The sequence below is a fragment of the Sphaeramia orbicularis genome, chromosome 21 (genome assembly GCF_902148855.1).
Source record: "Sphaeramia orbicularis chromosome 21, fSphaOr1.1, whole genome shotgun sequence".
Classification (NCBI taxonomy): Eukaryota; Metazoa; Chordata; class Actinopteri; order Kurtiformes; family Apogonidae; genus Sphaeramia; species Sphaeramia orbicularis.
In genome coordinates this window covers 40,757,777-40,779,877 of record NC_043977.1, presented here as the reverse complement: position 1 = coordinate 40,779,877, position 22,101 = coordinate 40,757,777, and the positions used below count along the sequence as shown (strand labels likewise).

The window sequence follows — 22,101 nt, the reverse complement described above, 5'->3', positions numbered from 1 at the left end:
GTTTTCAAAACATTGGTTTGGAAAGATATTTTTGAGAGATACAAGCAGGGATGATTTTTGCTGTTTTGGTTAGTAGCCTAAAACAGACTTTAGTTTGAATGTAGGTGAGGCTTATGTAAGCGTTAAACTTCTGCCTAAGTCTATTCAGTCCCAACATAATTCAGTCAGCTGACTTAAAATTAGCCTCATTGTTTGCATTTTCTGTATTATGGATAATGAATAAACCTAAACATATACCCTAATATTTATTGGTTGATGTTATAATAATAATAATAATAATAATAATAATAATAATAATAATAATAATAATAATAATAATAATAATAATATGAATCTACAAAATAATTATTAACAAAAAGTTACTTGAAATAATTATAGTGGATAAAAAAGTCCAATATTTCCTCCAAAGTATAGAAGTAAAAAGAAGTACAAAATGCAAATGATCCAGGATCTCCATTGGTCCTTTAAAAATCCTAGTGATCTACACTTCCTTTAAAATATCTTAAATATGATTTGGTTCAGTTCGAAAAAAACATTACACTTTACGCAAGAAATCACTGAAGTCATGAGAGTCAGAAATCATAAGTGACATGAAAAACCACCAGAGTTGGTACTGGGTGAAATGAGCAAACGCCATCTAACTTGTGCAGTACTTGAATATCTATAATATATACTTGGTTTCATTCCACCGCACTCCAGCGGTTGTGGACATAAATTCAGTATCTCACACTTTACTTTAGTCCTGTTATGGGAATTGTTTTTGTGTCGTGATGTCCATGGAAATTTGTAAAAACTGATGTGCTGTTGACAGATTTTTTTTTAATTGAGGGGAACAATATCCATTTAGATAAAGGCCTTATTGTTACTTATTTATACTTTGCTGTGAGAGCCCTCTGCTGTTTGTGTTTCTTTATTTTTAGTGAGGGGCAATAAAAGCCGCATTAACGTCTGCGAGCAACAATTACTCCTACGCTGAAGAGAGGACTGTCAGCCCAACACTTGCCTCAGTCTGTCTTCGTATTCTTATTAGCCGTTCAGGGATCAATTTATAGGCTTTGTGGCCCTCAGGTTAAGGTTAGGATTAGGAGTGTGTAAGCTGATGCTGGATGTTTGCCTTGGAGCAAACATTTGGCCCTGACCTGGAGGGAGAATATTCAACTCCTGTCTAAACATGGGCAGGAGGGACACGAGGAGAGCGTAAAGTGATGTGTAGTATGCAGACAGACAGATGGTTTGTGCATATATATTTTTTTAAAACTATGTCTCGGTTTTCCAAATTTATTGCTGTTTGCGTTGGTGGTGTTGTCATTTATTTATAGCTTTTTACACTTGGAGGGATTGTAGTTAAAATGGTTAAAATACCATCTGAATCCAACGGTCTTAATGAACATTTTTGTTATTAGTAAAAATGAACACACTGAAACCTGAGGCATTGTTTGTCACATTCATCCACAAGCTGGCATTGAATGCATCAGCATAATTGATACTTTATTAGTTTAATTTAATAAAAGAGGAATTGATGACAACTGCTGTCTAAGCAGATGGCTCTAAACAGTAGAAGGAAAGGGGAAAGGCGGGGGCTGCGAGGAGGTATTCCTGGACTGTTATTCCACATGGCGAGGCTGCAGCGGAGACTTAAGGCAGGATATATTGCTTAAACCCTACCACGCGACTTAGCATAGCGCTACGCTCTTCTCACGACCACTGGCAGACGCTCAGCCGCTCTTCAGCAGCAGGACCATGGTCCGTAAGGATCAGCCATAATGAATAGAGGATACAGGAGAAGCTTGCTAATCCACGACCTTCTGGCATCAAGTTCATTTGGGTTTGCAAAATGTTAAGATTAGAGATAGATGCATTGTTAGTTATTTAAAGCCAACAAAGGAAACACAGTCGACTGATGATTGCGTTAGGATGCATTGCTGTACAGTATAAAGAAATGATTAAGAATTGGTAGAATTGTGTAGTGTGTCAAAGTTAATTCCACATTGTATGTGATTGAGGTTAGCAGCAAATCTAAGCACTCAGCAAAGTTCATAGTTAAACAGTAAATAATTTGTGAGCTTTTTAAAACTTGTCCATCAAGGAACAGATGAGTAGGTTAATATTTGCACATCCACTGAAAAGTATCTACATCTGTAAGATAAATATAAATGTTGTAAGTAATAAGATACTCAGTACTGTGCAAGTCTTAAGGCACACTTTGTTGAATTTGCAGGGTTGTAATCATCACACTTATTTGTCTCAGTGTCATTATTCACTTACAACATGAAAACACAGGAAATATGTACAGTGGTCCAACTAAATACTTGATAAATTGCTCATTTTTTTCCCTATTTTATGTTTTCTATATATTACAGTTGCATCTTGAAATGGACTGAGAAATGCATTTGTATCGTCATAACCCTGCTGAAATAACAAGTTGATTGTGGCCTAACACAGAACTTTAAGTATCGAGTGAGGAAATGGAAATAATAAAAATAAGTAGTAAAATGTAGGCAGAGGTGGGCTGGATAATTCTACTAGGCTAAAGTAATTCTTCCTGAAGTAAATGACTGTTTTAAAAATATACTTTTATTTGTGTTCTCTGCTGTATTAAGACTGCTTCAAATAATCGAATAATCTACTCAGCACAAGGTTTAGATCAAATAAATGTCGCACTAACCAAACCAGACTGGAAATGTCTCTAGTTAAGAAAAACTACCAAGCTAATGTTTGTTAAACCACCAGATTTATGGATACCCTAAACATTAATGATTTGCTACCCATAAGGCCTGATCCATCATCAGTAATATGAGTGGCTATTACGCAGATATGTTATTTCCTATTCCATTTTGACCGTGACTCTACAATTTTGATCAAAAATGTTAGAGAATGAAGCTGTTGTTTCTTAGCTCACTGGCCGATAGGTCATGAGTTATTGTGAAGGTGATGTGTCCAGCATTTTTGTTGTCTTTGTTAGCAATTTATTCAAACATCTTCTCAGACGAAACTGTTGGTTGGACTCATTTGAAGTTTTGTTTGTAGCTTCTTTGAGATGAGGTCTACAAAGTTTGGTCACAGTTTTGAGAAATTTAGATTTTTGAATTTTTGAAATATTAAAAATTTGCCTTTACTTATACTGGGCCATATTTTGATGGTTTATAACATGGGAATGGTTAGAGATCAATATAGTTACTATTGAGCACTGATAGGAAGTCATATTTGGACTAATTTGAGTTCTCCAGTGAAAGTACCACCCACTTCTGCTGGGAAATTTATTCTCCTGCATCCAGACCACAGGACTCTAACATAGCAGTAGAACCTGACAACTTCGCAAATTCAACTGGTTATTGATTCTTGATGGAACATGCCGGTGAAATACAAGGACATTGGTCCTGTTTTTTCAGAGTTTAAGAGCCTCCTTAAATGTGTCCAAGGATTTTCTTCATGTTGAACTTCAGCCTTGTGATTGGGATTCAGATTATTTTAGATGTGCATGTACTGTAGGTCTTGGGTGTCATTTAAATGTTTTTCTTCACATTGCTTATGTCAGTTCTATTTCATCTTCACCCCTGACGTGAAATGAGAAACTGAACTACTGTCTTGGCATCAGAACTCATGACATTTCCTGGAGCATAGTTCATGGAGATTTTACTCTATAACAGGCAGTTTGAATTGTAAGTAAATTTCTAATGAAGTAAAAGTAAACTTTTACTTAAGCGAAAAAAAAATTATACTAGAAATCAACTTTTTTCAAGTGACACAAGTCATTATAACTTATTTCCAAAGCTGAGAACAAATACCTTAAGCTGTTCTCAATACTGTACTTGAATAAAAGTAGTGCATAAAAGCCTGACACAAATCAAATCAGTGGACATTGATCACGTCATACTTCTTTTTTTTTTTGGAAAATGTTAATTTATAGCGAGTGCACTTGTTGCATGTGGTAACCAAATAAACAAATTACAAGATGACGATTTTAGCATGGGTGTCTTGGGTTGATCATGTGGTGCAGATAACTCTTATATTCAGGGTAGTCTCAGTCCACATTTGCTGTTTAGCCGCTCTGTGGTTAGTTATGCATAGCAGCGCATACTGAATTACAGCCCATGAAGAAAGGAATGATGGGTTTTTATTGCAACTATGTTCCCTCAACGCTTTGAAGTAGAGAGCTGTACAGTGACACACACTACCTGGGCTAAGGTTCACATGCAAAACCATAAATATTGAATGAATATGTGTCACTGAAGCTGTTAGGTCTGGAAATGTCTGTTTGTCTAATGGTAACAAACGGAGCCTATGAACTGACTTGGGGTTTAAATGCTGACTGCTCCTCTGTGACATTAACTAGCGGAGCAGCTCCCTTGGGCGGTGTTAATTAACACGTGAAAGTGTTTGTTTATGAGTCTTTATGCCTGTAAATGTGGCAACCTCATGTGGGAACTAAGGGTGTGTTTGGTTTTAACTGCACTTGCTGTGGTCTTTGTGTTTGCCTCTTGCCTGTCTGTCTGTCTGTCCGTCTGTTATCAGGCCGTCTTGTCTTTCCAGTGGAAAATTGACGTGTCACATTAGTTATTCTTGAGCCTGCTGGAAGGGTTGAGATGGTAGCAGGTGATGCCTTTTTAAAAACCTACCAACCACAGCCACATGTCCTAGTCACTCTGTGTCCATTACTCATCCAGGAGGCATGTACAACACACACATAAAAACACAATCCACCTTTTGCCTTTTTTTTTTTCTTTTTTTGAGGAGTGATCGTATGGTTGAGGGTGTAAATTTCCCTGCTAGTAGTTTTTCTGATGGATGTAAAAGTTTGACAGATTTGCTTTCCCTTTTGGTCATGCAAGTACTTTCAAATATGTAAATGTTTTGTGATTTGAATTACAACAGTAGTGTGGTTTATATATGCAAGTTTACATGCAAACTAAATGAAATTAATAACAGTTTGAAGAATTATCATGCACAATAATCTCAGATCTCTGCAATAGCTATTGTTATGCTGACATAGAGTTGGGCAAATATATCAAATAGTGGTTTGGATTCACTGTGTTTTCAACTCTTGGGTCGACTGTCTTGATGTTATTGTCTTAAATAATCTAATGTTGTATTACACACTTTCAGAATGTCCCAGAGGCTTTCATGGTCTTTTATTATATTCTCTATCCACATGGTCCCATGTAGCTTCTACAATATTCAGATTTTTTTTTATACCCCCACCTCAGAGGGCCAGGAATTCTGTCTGTCCAAGATTTGTGTGTAACCTATTTTTCTGACACTACTCACCTAATTCTTTTCAAATTGGACACATGTTCTTTACCACTAGGAAATGTGCAGTTTGACAGCTGAACTAACATTTTTGGATTTTTTTTGGAGTATTTCAAGAAAATTTGTCAAACCGATGTCTCAGACACTATTCACTCAATTCTTTTCAAATTTGACGTACCTTTATTTAAATTTTATTTTTTATTTATTTATTTATTTATTTTTACAAATTTTTGAAAAGTTTTTCTCTTGTCTTTTTCTGAAATGCATGACCACACAGATGCATTTCTTTGTAGTAGTATAGGTACAGCTGGAATATACAGTTTTACAAAAACAATATTAAAAAAGACAAATGTTTCATAAATAAATATTAACATTGCAGAAGCTACATGGGAATAAGAAATAAAGACTAACACAGATTACAACCTTGCAAAAAACAACAAAGCTGTAGCTAAAGGTTGCCTAAGACTTTCGTGCAGTATTATATATGACCACCGTGCTTATGCTTTTTTTTTTTTTTTCCTCTTCATTGTCTCAGTAGTATCCGTTTGGGTTTTGGAAGTGCCAGAAAAATCCATGTTTTTTCTGAGGGAGACAAATCCCTTTTTTCTCAGTGGTTATAGCAAAAATAGATATGATTAAGTGGATGGTTCTCTTGATTCCATCTTTATTATTCTTTTCACACAAACAGCCTTTTGACAGTCAAGGCGTTCAACAATCCTTAAATGTTTTAAGGTCTTCAACAAAGAACATCAGTTCAGATTTGATACAGTTCCCCCTAGAAACTGATCATGTCACCTACTGTTACCCAGAACTGGGATAAACTGGAATAAAAACTGGAATAAAAGAATGTATTTATTGCAACCAGAGAGGATTGATCAGATTAAGTGTTAACATGGCGATTAGGAGCTAATATGTTCCTATTGAACAGATTATCAAAGGTTTACGCCACCTCTCTCAACTGGAACATTCCATCTGACCAGTACCTTTTGATTGAGCTGGTTCGTATGGGGCTTTTTTTTTCTTACAGGAAAAGTAAGGTCTATAAAGGCAGTTAGTGTGGAGTTATACGGCTAAAAGTAATGCGTGAATTTTAAAACTACATTTTGTGAATGTGCCTGAAGCCATGTCGGTGTTTATTCAGCTTCAAACAACCCTGGAAAAAATTTGTTTGTGGGGTGCTTTGTTTGAAAGCTCTTTAAATGAATATTCCCCCAGTAGCATCTTTAAAGAAGGCTTTAATCAGAGTCTGTCAGATCTCATTAATATATTAGATCAGCCTCGATCCACATCAAGCCTCATCACTCCTGCTTTTTGTTTACTCTCAACAGGTATCTTGTAATTCGTAATAAAACTCTGAAAATTGTGATTTAGCCAAAACAGCCTTAAATACAGTTAGGTAATGTGTTTTTTTAATGTTTTAATTCACTTTAAAACATTTGAAAGCACATTTTAATGAACCTTGGAGGGCTTCAGGCTCCGATCATCTGATTGGATGTGCTTATTTTTTTGGTACAGACGCTGTCAGGCTCCTTTTACGTCTCTGTCCAGCTTTGTGTAATAGTTGTGTAGTTATCATTCCTGAGGTCTCTTGTGAGTTTTCCCTCGTCATATGATCTTAACAGGGGTTTGTGTAGCCTCTGCCACTGAGGTGGTCCCTCCCTGAGGAGACACTGTCCGTCTGCAGGGTGTCAGTGTCAGTCTAACTTATGTTAAGACCAGATCTGGTCCTTTTTAGTATCCTCTGTTACATTTTCCCCGTCTTCATGTTACTTTTTCGGGTGACAGCTTGAGCTTCAGAGATATTTTCTAAGCTACCATTTCATCAAATCACAAATAAAGTTAGGATAATTTAAAACGGCCTGATCAGAAATAAAAGTTACACCCAGGCATACCAAAATAAACTGGAATGCAGCACATTTACTTTTCCAATCTCTCCTTTTTATTCCCTCTCTCTTCAGGAAGGTTCAGTTAGAGGTCTTGTGCCCTGCCACGACTATTTTTAACAAGCCTGAAAGCCAAGCGTTGGATGGACACACACACATACACACACAGCCCCACAGACCCTTAGACAGGTGCCAACTTTTGTGCCGAAAAGTGTGGTGTGGTGTGTTGTGGTGGGGTGTGTGCATGGGGAGTGACTGTGGGCTGGTGTCGGAGGAATGCGTGACCCCGTCGGCCTCTGCCGCTGTTTGGCTTTGATTGAACATTCCTCTGGAAGTTTCCTTCTTCTGCTGTCACCCAGCCACAGTACAGTGATATAGTTTGTGTGTGAGTGTGTGTTTTTTGTGGTTAAGAAGAAACGGACAGAAAATAGTTGGTAATGTGTTTGAAATATTTGACATTTGAACACACATAAACACAAACAGAAGTCTGTTAAATTACCCCTATTCAAGATGGAATACATGACCTCTGATCCCATCGACAACAAAAGCAGCTGATTTAAAAGCATCACTTAACCTTTAGCCATTCTCATTGTATCTAATGTGACACTGTTAGACTGTAGAAAATGTGTTTACAACCTTAATATAATGGTCAAGAATGAGAAAATAGTTTGAGTAAATTTACTTAGAAATACATTTACTGTTGAGTATCGACATTATCATCTTTTAAAACAAAATCCCTTTTTTTAGCTGGGCCATTCAGTATCCTGATTTGGTTGAATTAAACCATTTATTTTTACTTGTCTTCATTCATTTTAACTTGCATGTATTAACATCTTTCATTGGCCTACTGTTGGTTTTATTATTTTATCAAATGTTTTAAATATTTTGATTTAATTTCCTTCATTTTCACTTGTTCATTGCTGGTCCTAGTTCTTGATGATGTTTCTTTTAATAGTGGTTGACCCCTTTTTCAAGGCCAGCATATATTAATGATAGGCCGGTAGCAGGTTATGGAATCCTTGGAAAAAAAAAAAAAAAAATCAAAACCATTGGAAATTAGCTCACTTCAACTCTTTTAGGCACTGGATTGAAGTTAACACCAGGCGCAAAGTAAATGATTCATAAAACAGGAAATCGACAATAAACTTCCCATTAAAAATGTTCAAGAGTTATAATTTTCCTCCAAAATCAGTCATTCAAGTGGAAACACTGGCATCGACAGCTCTTGAACATTCTTCTGTCCAAGATCTGCTGATACCAACAGTTTGTAAGACATCTTCTCAGCACGGATATTAATCAGCCCATCTCTAGTTTTTATATCACACAGACTTATTTGTTAATGTTCGCTTATGTCTGATGTTTTCTCTCTACACTGTCCACATAGTTTATGTTATATACCGTTTCTATTGCACATCCCAATTTATACAGTAAATAAAGTTACGTTTTGCTCATGAAAAAGAGGCAAAGAATAGATGAAAAGAGACGTTTGACCTCCGGAGAGATTGTGTATTCACTAGGAAGAGAAGGATTTTTGTGTTTTATCGTGAAGTGAAGAAAGTGCTGTGGATTTGTTAGACATTGTGTGTTTAGATCATGGAGTGAGAAAAGCCTCAGATGGAGAAGAGATTGTTTTCTCTGAGGAGAAAGCATGTTGTGGGTGTGTTAAACTTTGAATAAGGACAGGAAGTGTTGTGGCTGCTCACGGGGAAAGTGTATGTTGTGGGTTTGTGAAAAAAAAATGTGGGTGTAGAGGTCTTTAATAAGAAAAGTTGGTATTTTGTATGGATGAAGAAAGAGACTTGCTTGATAGTGAGTTTAAAAGGGAAATTTACAAAGCGATTTAAGATGTGGGTAAGTAGTTTGAGGACTTTGTGTTACAGTGCAAAGAGAGAGTCTTGGAAAGAAGTCAGGAGAAGAGACAAAGTGAGCAGTGATTGGCTGAGGAGGAAGAGGGAGTGTTTGAGGGCAGTAAGGAGTCTCGAGGCCGTCTTGTAGAGGAGTGGACAAAGAGGCAGAGCAGTGCAGAGGCTCACCGGCTGCAGGGAGAGTGCCTTAGAGACATCTGAGAGTGCAGAAGGAGGGAGTGCTGGTAGGAGGAGAGGTGAACAAGGGGACAAGAAGGGGAAAGAAGGCTGTGAGGCGAGACTGGGTGAAAACGGAGGGGGGAAAAATCAGAGAGTCGGGTAGGGTATGTGAAAATAAAACAGGAGGAGACGGTGAGAACCAAGGAAAGTGTGGCTTTGTGGGTGAGAACTGTGGCAGATCAAGAGCCGACGAGAGAGAAGGAGAAGACAGGGTGGACAAAGAACCAGAGGGTGAGAAATAAATGCTTTTGTGCATAAAGATTGACAGAGTTAATGAGAGGGTGAATTGGTCAGCAAGTGAAACCAAAGTATTCAGTGAGAAGGAGCTTAGTGACCAGAACTGGTGTTTTCATCTGTGCTGCTCCTCCTCTTACTCTTCCTCCTCCTCCTGCTCATGCTGTTGTTGGCCTTAACTGGCAGCGGGTCACTGGGGCGCCACTACATCGCCATGTTCGAGGCCACGCAGAACGTCACGCTCAAGCCTACGGAGTCCTGGAGGGAAGCTCTGCTGGACACCCGAGTCATGGACCTCTTCTTCACCGTGAGTACTGCATCCATCCCTTCTCTGTTTCAGATGATTTACTCCAGACATTAACATCCTTGTTTGAGAGGTTTGCGGATTTTCTTGTGTATGAAACGGATTTCGATTTTCACAGTTCAATTCTTGTGTGAAGTTGGTTTAGCGTCTCATTTTAAATGGCATTATAGACAGTGGTGGAAGAAGTGTCTAGAACCAAAAACACTTTCACTTCCCTTCTAAGTAAAATATACTCATGGTTTGAACTGTGTTGGAAGGCCCAATATCCTAATTTTTCCAATTAACATTAATTTTTCAAAATTGCAATTAAGTTAATGAAATTGAAGAGTCTATGTATCTTTTCACCCCTCAAAAGTAGTTATTCTGCACTAATGTAGTCCCTTCAAATGTTTTAGTGTTATAGGTTTTAGAGATTGATCAGTAGTGGATTTATAATATTTGTAGTTTAAACCAATAATAATGACGATTTTGTAGTATGAACATTACCCTCACTTCCTCTTTCAGAAAGAACAAAAATGGAGCATTCTCAGAAATGAACTGTCTTTGAGTAGACACGTGTTAAATTTAACATTTATCTAATGAATACTTACATAATCAACAAGTGGACATCAAACTAACTGTAAAATATCTTAGTTGGAGCTATTTTTATGTTTTTTCTGCATATTCTATAACCTCATTCCAGAAATATTCTCTCAGATTATCATATAATACTGCTTCTGTCCTGGTAAATCAATGTGTGTGGTTTTAATTTTGTCACAGCGCTTTTTCCAGTGAATTCAAGATGTTTTGTTTTTTTTTAAGTTTAAACTAAATCTATAATGAAATATTTCCAAATATTATCAACTTATTTGGAGGTACCTGGTTTTAATGGACAAGGAGGGGTAATTGTAAACTGTACTGTATTAGTAATGCTGTCAGACAGATGTAGTGGAGTAAAAAGTAATCTTCATTACTTTGTCTGAACATCTTTGTGTTCCATTCTTCTATCTTAGAAATTGTTCTGCAGGTTTTAGGTCTGAGGTGAAGGTCTTTCTCTTTCATACTTTTCCAGTTCAGCTTTCCCGTGTCCTGGTTTCCCCTTTCTTCTGTTTTTTCCTCTGACCTCTAGGTGGTGGTTTATTTATTCTGAACAAGGAGACAGTTTGCCTTTTCATGTTGGGCAAAGAAATCTGTTTTAACCTCAACGTTTTGGCGCATCAGGGTTTTTAGTAGTTTTGTGGTTCTCCGGGATGCACCATTAAGTAGATTTATGGCTGCTTTACAGTGGGGTCGTGTTATTGTGTTACTGCGCAGAGGACCGCCCGGTGAAGTAAATGTGTATTTTTGTACAGTGACTTGTGTGTTTAAAGAGGCAGCCCACGCTGGCTTAGCAAACTGTGTGGAATAGCAGTGTGGAACAAGCTGGTCAGCTCCTCTTCCATTCAGCATCCGTCCAAACCCCCACACTGGCCATCACCTGATACTGATCCACTGCTAAGTGTCCGAGCGGCCACTACCTGCTCCACCTCCACCACGCTGCAGCTGTAGCCTGTGGCGGAGGCTTGTGTTTATGGCCTCACACTGCTCAAATACCCTGGCCCCTGTCTGTCATCTGAATTACTGCCGTACTAAACAAGACTGCAGAACATCACCACGTGCTCCTTCATTCTAGGGTGGTACATTAAGACCAAAATCTTACATAGGTCATTTCACGTCCAGATTAGAGCTCCAACCATGGCATTGTTGTTTAATGTATGATTGTTTACTTGATTTATCAATTAGGTGTTTAATCAATAAAATATCAGAATATCCAGTTGAGAAAAATGGTGATCACTGTTTCCTAAAGTCCAAGCTAACATCCTGACCACAGGAAATTGAATTAAGGAGTTGACTAATTAAATATATTTACTTGAATTTCAGGGTTTTCCATAGGCTTTCAGACCACTTAATGTTGTCTCAATTCCCGTAGTTTCTGGAAGACCTACACACACACACACACACACACACACACACACACAGATAGAGTTTCTAGGTTCCCCTCTGAAGAAAATTTTTAAATATATGTTATGATATTATTGTGGACCATTACTGTTAACATATCTGTGTACAAAAAACATGGCAAAGTAAGAAGATCATAAAATAACAACATTCAAAAACCGCAACAACCAAACTTGCTAGAAATATTAAACTGCAACCATAACATCTGTTCTTCTAGTTAGGTTTGATGCCGTCCACATTTATTTTACATAGATTTTACTCAAGATCGCAGGCAAACAGGCTCCTGGGCACTAATCAAGCCTTATAATTGTAGGAAAAATGTTGTATTTGATTTATTTTCTTCTTTTATTTAGAATAGTCAGTGCTAGTATTGAATCGGAGTACAAAAAAAATAGTCATATATGACATATAGAGAATTAAAGATAAAACACTCTAACTATAGTTGCAAGCCAGTGAAATATAGATCTAATAAAGTGTGCCAGTTGGTATTGTTTGACATGATTAAAACAGGTCTGTAGTTTGAAGCTGTGGTATTATTTGCAAACTCCCCCTTTTTTGTATGTACTCCTAGTTTTGTCTTTGCAGGTCAGAGTCATTCTCCTGTTCAGTATTAATCCATTCTGTGGTACGTTCACTGTCATCATGTTTATTTGCGTTGACTTGATGCACATTTCCTGCCTGCATCCATACCATGTGCAAAACTCCAAAATGTCATCAAATGAAAGAATGAATGAGTGACATTTTAGTGGCCTAGATACATTTGCTTGAATTGGAAAGAGACCAAAAAGACTCAGCAGGTTTTGCAAAAAGCACAACTGAACTCTGACTCAGTATCTTTTGTTTTTGTTTATTGTATAAACTATTCGGCTGAAAAACGATTCTGTCAGAAGCTATCGCAGAGTAAAGAGCTGAAGGAAAACGGGTATTTGAAAATGATATCTCACATTTGTTATTTCCATTTCATAGCATTAAACACAATAATTTTTGTTTAGTGGTTCATTTTAATACACCATGTCCACTGTTTGTTTTCTCAAAACTGCAGTGTTTATTTACGTTATAATCATCATTGGCAAAAAAAAATACATTAATGAGGTTCTATTTTCAATGCTGTTCCATACTTATTTCTAACATAATTTCTCCTAATCATGAAGTATTGATAATAATAAATAAGGCTTTGTGGTGCCAGAGAAAGTTTTTTCTCAGGATGAAAAGAAACACAAATTAGACTAACCAGCTTTCTCACAGCAGTTGTAATCAAGACTGAATCGGCCTAATCAAGGTTTTGATCGGCCAATCGCAGCAGTTTGACATTTGAAAATGCATCCTGGTTTTCAGCTGCTGGAATCTGCAGGACGTGTTTTGTGTTGGTTTCAGTTTTCAGGCCTCTCGACTCATCTCTCACTCTGGTATTTCTAGTAGCTCAACTGTTTGTTGTTGTAAGGCTGCTGTGGCACTGTCAGCTGTCTGTGTGCATGCGCGACGGCGTCCTCATGGATCTCTTATGTGCATTTTTGTGTGTTGGCACATGTCTGGTCTCATGATTGTGTCAAATTGAGCCTGTATAGTTGATGTTTGTGTGTTCACTCTGCGTGTCTCTCTGTGGGAGGGGTGTATTTTGTTCGCTTTAATGTGGTTCTGTGCTGTCTCAGCTGCCGCGTCTTCTCAGCTGTGAGGGGTAACGGGCTGAGCTTTGTGTCTGTGTATTTGTGTTGTTGTGTTACATGTGAGGCTGTCTTTTTTTTCTGTTTTTTCTTACACAGCCGGAGAATGCGCTGAGTGTCCTCACAAAAGTGGATATGACTGTGAATGTGTGTATACTGGGGGTGCTCAGAGACACGTGCCATCAGGGTCACAGTCCACAACGGACCAGTGGCAGGATTAGAGCCCGGCCCTAGGATTAGGGGCCTCTGTTAACAACCGTACACCCATCTCACACACACACACACAAATCAGTCAATGTGCTGAGGGGCTCTGAGGAGACTCTGTGGTGGGTGTCTGTCAGTCTCCCATTAACTGGCTCCAGCGCTCCCTAACTGGAGCCATGTCATTTTGAGCAGCTTTTATGACCCATTGTTATTACACATTGTTGTGTGGCATCTAGGGGTTGCACCCTAGACTGCCATATTTAGAATTTTAAAATGACAGAAGCTGGATGACCTGGTTATGTTGTGATAACTAACTAGAAAGATAGTCTCCGCCTGGGCCAACAGTCCACTTTTCTTCTCATTCCACAACATTAAAAGGTAAACCGCATATTATGACCCCTGTATTGTCCTCCATATTCTCATTTGGTGTCACTAACTAAAGAGGATTTTAACGGAAAGGTAAGATTCCTCATTTGGTTGGTTGACCATTGATGAACACAGGCTAATTTTCTTCAGCTTCATTCGCTTGTTTTACTGAATCATTGGCATCAGTTGTCCAGCATCACCCGATGTTCATCTGATCTTCCCAACATTTAATGTTATGGTTCAGCAGAGCAGATTTCTTGGTCATGATAGATTTATTAGTGCTTAGTGAGTTCAACTACTTTTTAACTTTGGTTTGGATGATAAGAAGCAAAGCTACATAAAACTGCACATTTCAGATACATAACAGGCTGTAGAGATGAAGTGACAACACTTCAAGCTGGCACTTCGCTTGCAAAACAATCATTTTGTTCATTTTAGATTTGTCATGGTGGCATCATAATTTGTTAATTATTAGATAAGATGTTAAAGATCATCACAGAGGTTATGTGGTTGTTATGAAACCAGCAGTTTTCATATAATAGTTAGTTGTTCATCCAGGGAACTGAGTCACTTCTCCCATATGCTCCATTCAGACAGAGCGGCCTCTAGTTTCCCTTAAAGGACCCCAAAGCTGTCACATGTTGACACCTGGAATCTTCCCTCTTTAGTCAGATCATCTTTCATTAAACTGGCCGTTAACATAATAAGAGAAGTCTCAGTTCTAATCTGTCAGTCACACCCTCCTTTGCAGAGGTAACAACATTAAAAAAAAATCAAATCTTCTTTGCAGGGAGATCAAATTTACACACTGAATCAGACATTTGTTCAGCAATGATCTGTCAACACTTGGTCTGAAGGCAGGGAACAACCGGATTGGAAAAAATACTTGCAGCTCGGCATGTCGCATCAGGATCTACAGTTTACATTAGCATTTTCAGTCCCACACACCTTTAAGGTTCATCACAATTTACAGTAGCAATACATTTAGCGGCATTTTCGTCACACTTTCACTGCTACTAACCTAAAAGTTCATGAAGAATAGAAGGGAATGCTCTAACCAGTGGGTCATGCAAATAAGTACAGTTAATAATTGTTTTTCTGCTCTAGTTATGTCACAATTACAGTATTAGCCTTACGATATCCACATGTGGTACATAAAAAAAAACAAAAAACAACAAATTTATTGACACTTAACCTTTGAACTCATAAATAGAAATTCTGGCTTTGCCTTTTAACCTTTGTATACAGAAATTATGCAGGGCAAATATGACATTAATAAGTTAAATACACAACACCTGAAGAAGTGAATGAGTCTTCAGGCCCATCAGTGCAGTAACCCACGAGCCAGAACATTGACCTCTTGTGGACCGATGGAGGCCTGAGGCTGGGAATGAGTACATTGCGCTTGGTAATTATGCAGCGTCTAACAGCCATTTGCTGCTGATAAGATGCTCAGTCCGCCAAGTGTCATTCAAGGTCCCTGCAGAAAAGCATTCATCTCTTTTTCCACTCAGCTGCTGACAGATATGGCTCTGAGATTCAGAGGAGTGATAGAAGACGGATGTCTGGAGGGAGGGAGAGCAGGACGACAAATGGCGAGAAAAAAAAGACAAGTCCAGAAAGAAACAGGCAGAGGAGGATTTTAAACTAGAGCTGCAGGGATAGAACACTGTATATAATTTTACAGCGGAGACAAAGAAAAAAGATGGATCAGGGAAATGCAATTTAAGGAAGAGTGAATTGGTTGGGCAATTTTCAGGGGTGTTAGAGGTTTTGTGGATAACTGGCCTTTGGGAGATAGAAAAGGAAGAAGGCCCCTGTGATTGTGATGCTCCTTCAATATAAGTTCACTCCACTTTTGTCAATTTAACATCTTTTGATTACAGTACACTCCAACTACTCATAACAACAATCACACAGACACACATGTGCACACACACAAAAACGATGTCGAAAAAAAGCACAGACAAACTGAGGCGTCTGTAATTTTGGCCAAAGAGATGTGTTTTTGTCTGTTTGTGTTTCTCTGGGTTTTTAGTTTCAGTTCGGCTCTGAGTGATTAAAGGGCGGCATCAGATTGTGTGTCCGCATGCAAACACAAACACACACATACACACAAGGGTTTTGGATCCATCTGGTTTATTTCATCCCATCAAATGCACATATAAACACACTCCACAGAAACACTGCACAAACTTAGTCTGTTGCTTTTTACACTTAAGTTATGTTATGACACACCCTACCTGGTCACATATGAGTGTAAATTTGCTTTTTATTTTATTTATTTAAATGCAAGCAAACTGTTAGACTTGCATAGACACAAGAAATACATACAGTCACGGAAAAAAATATTGGACCATCAAAAGTCATCAAAAACAATGGTTATGCAATCAAGTACTAACTCCTGTGTGTATCATGTGACTAAAATAGACAGAAAAGAAAACAGGGAATGCCTAAAAGCACTGTTTTTGTCAGTACAATGCCATAGCTATTGATGGAAGAACTGTAGTGATTTTGGTTATTATCAAGAAACCATGGAAAACGGTTAGATATCAGCTCTGAAATTGAACTCTTATGATCTATTTTTGTTATCATTATATTTGTCCAAACAAATGTACCTTTAGTTGTACCAGGCATTAAAATAAACAAGAAATGGAAGAAAACAAGGGTGGTCGACTAATTTTTTTTTGCGACTGTACATTTTACTTCTGTTGTTGTAAAGATAGTTTTTACTTAAAAAAAAATGCCATTACAGATATAAATGTAACACTTCAAGTATTTTAGTACGCAGCTAATGACATGGCACTTATCCCTCTGATACTTGTGGTTGTTTGAGGACATCAATATACAGCAGTTTTCACTAATTTTACTACTAGATTATATGTTCAATGCAGTAGTCCACAACAGGCCCCTGCATGTGGTAATTCTTTACCAATAGTTTCCAAATTAAACATCTGGCTCTGCATTGTGACACTTAATGTATGTCATGTGACGACTGAAAAATGTCTGTCATGTTCATTTTGTCTTGAATCATGCTTTGTGTTCTTGCACACTGCACTTGAACGAAACCAACACAATAAATGAGGATGAGATTGAATATTTAATTTTTTTTGAAGAGCATGTTCTACTACAGGTTTTCTGCTTTCTGTTTTTGAGAGTTTACAATCCAATCTTAAGATGTCTTTTGACAGGTCTTAATAATTGGAGAGATGAAAGATGTTGTTCTCCCAATATTGTTTTATATTCACTTTAGGAGCACCACTATCAAACTGAAACTCTTTAGACGCTAATGTTTTCTATTTTATTTTATGCAAACTTTAAACACATTTCGCATAAATGTAAATTCAGAAAGAAAAACAATCAGTTAATACCTATTTCTTCATTGAGTATACAATTGTAAATGTAACAGAAAATAGGCTATTTATAGAAACTGCTTATTGAACTTCCAGAAAATATGCGTTTATCTTGATCCGTATCATTGTCTGGATATGAAATGACCTTCATCGATTTTGGTCATATTGTACAGCCGTAGTTTTAATGTACATAAATATTGCTGAATCATGACTGAGTCCTCGCAGAAATGGAAGTCTGAGCGCACCCACCAAAGAGTTTTATGTTTACCAGTAAACACAGCGTGGACTGATGAGGCTGCCGCAGAGGCTAATTCTCCTCCGCTCTGGCCTGCAGGCTTACAGTAACCCAATCTGAAGACTGAGACAGAGAAAGGGAGAGATGTGGAGAAGAGCCAGCAAAAGACAATAAGTTGGAAGCACAGTGTTGATTTGAAAAAACAGAAAGATGAGCCTCTGAGCCCCCCGAGGAAACATACACCAGGCTTTGTCTCCTTCTATAAATATCATTCCTCATTCTCTGTGGCTTTTTCATTCTCCTCCAATCCTCCTCCCTCTCTCATATCTCTCTTCACCCTCTTCCCTCCTCTCTTTCTCTCTCTCTCTCTCTCTCTCTCTCTCTCTCTCTCTCTCTCTTTCTCTTCCTCACCTCATTGTCTGCGTCAACATGCACCAGATACTCCCATCTATCGCCATTTCTGTAAAAATGACTGAAATGGCTTATGGAAATGAATATTCCCGTTGTCATGTTGCTGTGCATTTAGCCCTAACATATTGTTTAACATGTCATAATATGGGAAAATAGGATATGTTATTTTACCCATTTACGTCTATATAGGGTTTTTCCATCTGTGTTCGACCTTGCAGACTCAGCCTCCCCCTTTCAATCCTCTATTAGGTTGTGTGATATATGCTCATATCTAAAGACTTTTCATACCCTACTCATTCATAATGTTCTAAAGCATGACAGTAGGCTTTTCTTTCGGCCATGCATCTATACGTCTGTCTTGCAGAATGTTAACTAGTTTGTATGTTTCGCAGAGGTGATACAGACAAGAGGCCATGTGCAGCTTATAACCATAACCATAAATTCAGAATATTGTTTAATACAGAATGTACTATTTAACATGATTTGCATCACATTCATCATATTCTAAATGGTACTGTGCATGTAAGTATAGTTACACATTACACAAACATACTTTATTTTATTATAAGGGAAGTCCACTGTACACTTCCGATCTGTTAATGTTCTACTTGTTTGTTTGTTTAGTTTACTAAATGTCAAAACACTGTCTGGTTTAAATCATATAGTTTTAGGCTGTGGCAAAATACTTGGGCAGTGGCTTGGGTTAAACATTTTTCTGCTTGTGTAACATACAAGAAAGCTTTTGTAGGGAAATGCTATATGTTAAAGGAATAAGATTTTCCAGTTCAGTTTTCCAGTGTGTAAGATTTAAGGGGATTTGGGAGGATGTACTGTAGAAATGGAATATAATATTCACAATTATGTGTTCATTATTGTATAGGGATGCAGCTATAAGACCTCTTGTGTTTTCGTTACCTTTGAATGAGCCATTTATATCTACAGAGGAAATAGGTCGCCTCCATGATGACGCTGTCACCATTTTTCTGTTTCTGCCGTGACTCAGAAATGTAATGTTATTTTTCGATCTTTTCCCAGTGGTTATGTTCTAAAGCGAATATCCCCCCAACCATACAGGAAGGTTCTGAGTGAATGTAGCCAAAGCACAAACAGACTTGTATAGATTTGTGGTGTTTCTTACCCCCGTGGTCTGTCTCTCAGGCATATGTAGCTGCTACAGGCCAAAGACTGGACAACCATGTAACCAGAGTCAGTATGATTTTATTCACTTCTGCCCACACACCCTGCATGGTGTCGTTATTGGCTGGAGGGTACACAATGAAAAACACGCAGCAAAAGCGGCAAAACAAGAGAAAAATGAAAAAGGATGCACCTGAGAGTGATTCAAACCTTGCGTGGACATCTCTTATAACAGATGAAACCATTTTTAGTGCATCCTTTCATTAATTCTTAATGTAGATGCACCAAAAGATGAGACTAGACAAAACACTAGCTATTTACTCGATCACCGCATGTACTTAGGTGTCATAAGGATCAATGCAGTTGTCCTGGCCACACACAGTTCAGTTCAGACTAATGTAATTATAGAGAGAGTTTGGCACTTTGACAAAGTGATGGCATTCAGTGAATTTTCCACATGACCTTCCTGTAGAATGTTTCATAATAGAAGAAGAAGAAGACTGAAGAAGTCTAATCCACTGAAACATTTTGAATTGAAATTGTTGTCAGAAGAACTGTTTGTTTTATCAGGCAAATAACTGATTTTTTCCCCCATTACTTCTTGGACTAGACATAGGAAAAAAATTAAGCGTTCCATATTTGCATTCAGTCTATACATGCACCTAGTTTGAAAAAGATTGATGTATTTGTTGTCTAGTTATTCTTTTCACATACAATAAACATCCAATCTTACTTAATTCTTTCAGCCACATGCTTCAGGGGCTTCTCATATTTCTAAAATTCCAGAATTAAACACTTGTAAGAGGAATAAAATCAGCAATTAAAGTATCATAGTAAAGTTTTATTTTATGTTGTGATTGTACATGTTATGATGTACTTTTTAAGGGGTTATTTGGTTTATATTATCTGCTAAGCCACTTATAGAACATTTGAATAAGTACTCCAGTTGCATTCATTTGATCTATTTTTGATATTTTTGATTTAATATTATGAAAATCTGCATACACAGAGACTACAAGTACATTCTTGGTCTTGTTACTCCTTGATATGACTTACACAATATTTTTGTCTTGTATTTATGGCATTTTCATCTCATTGCATCTTGATTTACATTTTTGTCTCATTTTGTCTTTTACAAATAATTTAAAACCACAAACAACTGTGTTCTTAAACTTGCATTCAAGATTAAATTCACCACGTCAAGTTGAAAGAAGCAATGATGTGAGATTTACTGTGATAGATATTGAAATTTACTATATGAAGATGTTCACGGTAAGATTCCAGGCCACAGAGGAAAGTGTCAAAAGTACTAGTACTGAAACTTAACATCTGCACCAGAATCCTTAAATTAAAATAACGGCCTTCTGTGTCTCTTCACTAATAGAGTTTTCTCGGTATGAAGGTATCCACTGCCAAAGCAAACAAAGACGTAAGGAAAGCTAACTAATGCTTCAATGTTATCAAACCCATTGATTAATCTGTGTGCAAAATCTGCTGTGATCTGATCCGCGTTCCTGAAATGTTTCATATTGTTTTATCTTGTTCTCTCTCCTCCCGTCTGTCCCACTCCCCAAATACTGACACACAAACGCACACCGACACACACAGCCGCTGAGTATCTCTAACTATAGTCGGACTCAAGGCGACTGACATATCTGGCATCGCATGGATCATTCGCCAGTGCAGCTGCTTTTTCAGAGCTCGCGCTGTTCAATCCTTTGGCCTTGCGCTGCCTCTTCAGCCCCTCCCTCTCTCTTTTCTCCCATCGCCCCTTTCCTCCCCCTCCCCCCACCCCCCACCCCCCTTCCACTCGTCTCACTGAGCTCTTCCAGAGGATGACTTCACGCTCTGGAAGAGGGCAGCAGCAGCAGCAGCGAAGACTACAACGGCTACGCTACTTTAGCATCTGAGATCTCTTCTCAGCAGCGTGGCTTAAGAGCAGCTGGGTTCTCCGAGGAGGAAGAGGAGGAGGATTTGTTGAGAAGGAAGTGAGAAAAGGACAAGATTTGAGAGTACGAAGAAGAAAACGAAGAGGGAGGTTAAAAGTTTGATTGCCTCTGAGATGGGGCCACGCTCTGCGATAGAGTGTGGAGCCGGCAAAGAAGCACACACTGTGGATTTAAGGGGATGACAGTCCAAGAAAGACGGAAAGAGCTCAGACTGACTGAGAAAAAAGAGCGGCACAGCTCAGAGGAGGGAGGCAGATGAGCTCCAGACGTCTGCATAGTACCGTCAGTGGAAACACATGTTGCTGAGAGGCTGTGATGACTCGCAGTGCTGTTATCTGGCTGCATGTCCGCCAGGGTCCACCTTCCAACACAACAATGCCTCTGCTCTTGTTGGAGTGTGACAGCTCAGAACGGATAAACAGCAAAATCCCACAACTGAACGGCAGCTCCGGACTGAGATGAGACTGAATGTGACAGATCTTTGCACTCGGGGTTTGATTGAGGTCGTCTGCGGGCTCGGACTCTGATTGTCCGTTTCAGACCGGTGTCAGTACGTCTGAAGACTGAAGTGTTTAAAGTCAATTCACCCGTCTGCTTTGCCGGGTAGTAGGTTACACCAGTGAGTATTAATCCTGCTTGGTGCCAGCTGATCTGTTTTTGGATGTGGTGACAGTGGATTTGTGGAAGGATTGGGCAGGTTCACCTTTTCCTTATTGGCCTGTGGCTTTTGTATGTTACTGATCTTATCGGACAAAAAATCTGAGAAGAAAAACCAACCTACAATATGTACATGAAAGTGTCTAAAGATGGATAGGTTGCTTTATCAACCCTAAAGGAAGTGTGCTGTTTCAGCAGCCACTTTGCTTTAATCAACAAAACAGCAAGGTAGGTAAAAGAAAAATACAATTAAGGCAAAATTTTGTATTAATAGAAATAATGTAAAGTGCAAAAAAGTAAAAAGAATCATGACAAAACATACATGTGCGATCGGACTACAAGCTCCAATCCTGATATCGGCCGTTTCATTTTCAGATACCTGTTTTAGATTATATGAAA

At 38.3% G+C, this 22,101-nt stretch overlaps 1 protein-coding gene across 1 annotated transcript in view; it reads left to right on the top strand.

Annotated features, from left to right (window-relative positions):
* Positions 1–22,101, top strand: part of xpo4 (exportin 4) — a 74,824-nt gene that overhangs the window by 16,971 nt on the left and 35,752 nt on the right. The window contains exon 7 of the mRNA XM_030125164.1: positions 9,643–9,755. Coding sequence (XP_029981024.1) covers positions 9,643–9,755 — 113 coding nt within the window. The remainder of the gene's footprint in view (positions 1–9,642; positions 9,756–22,101) is intronic.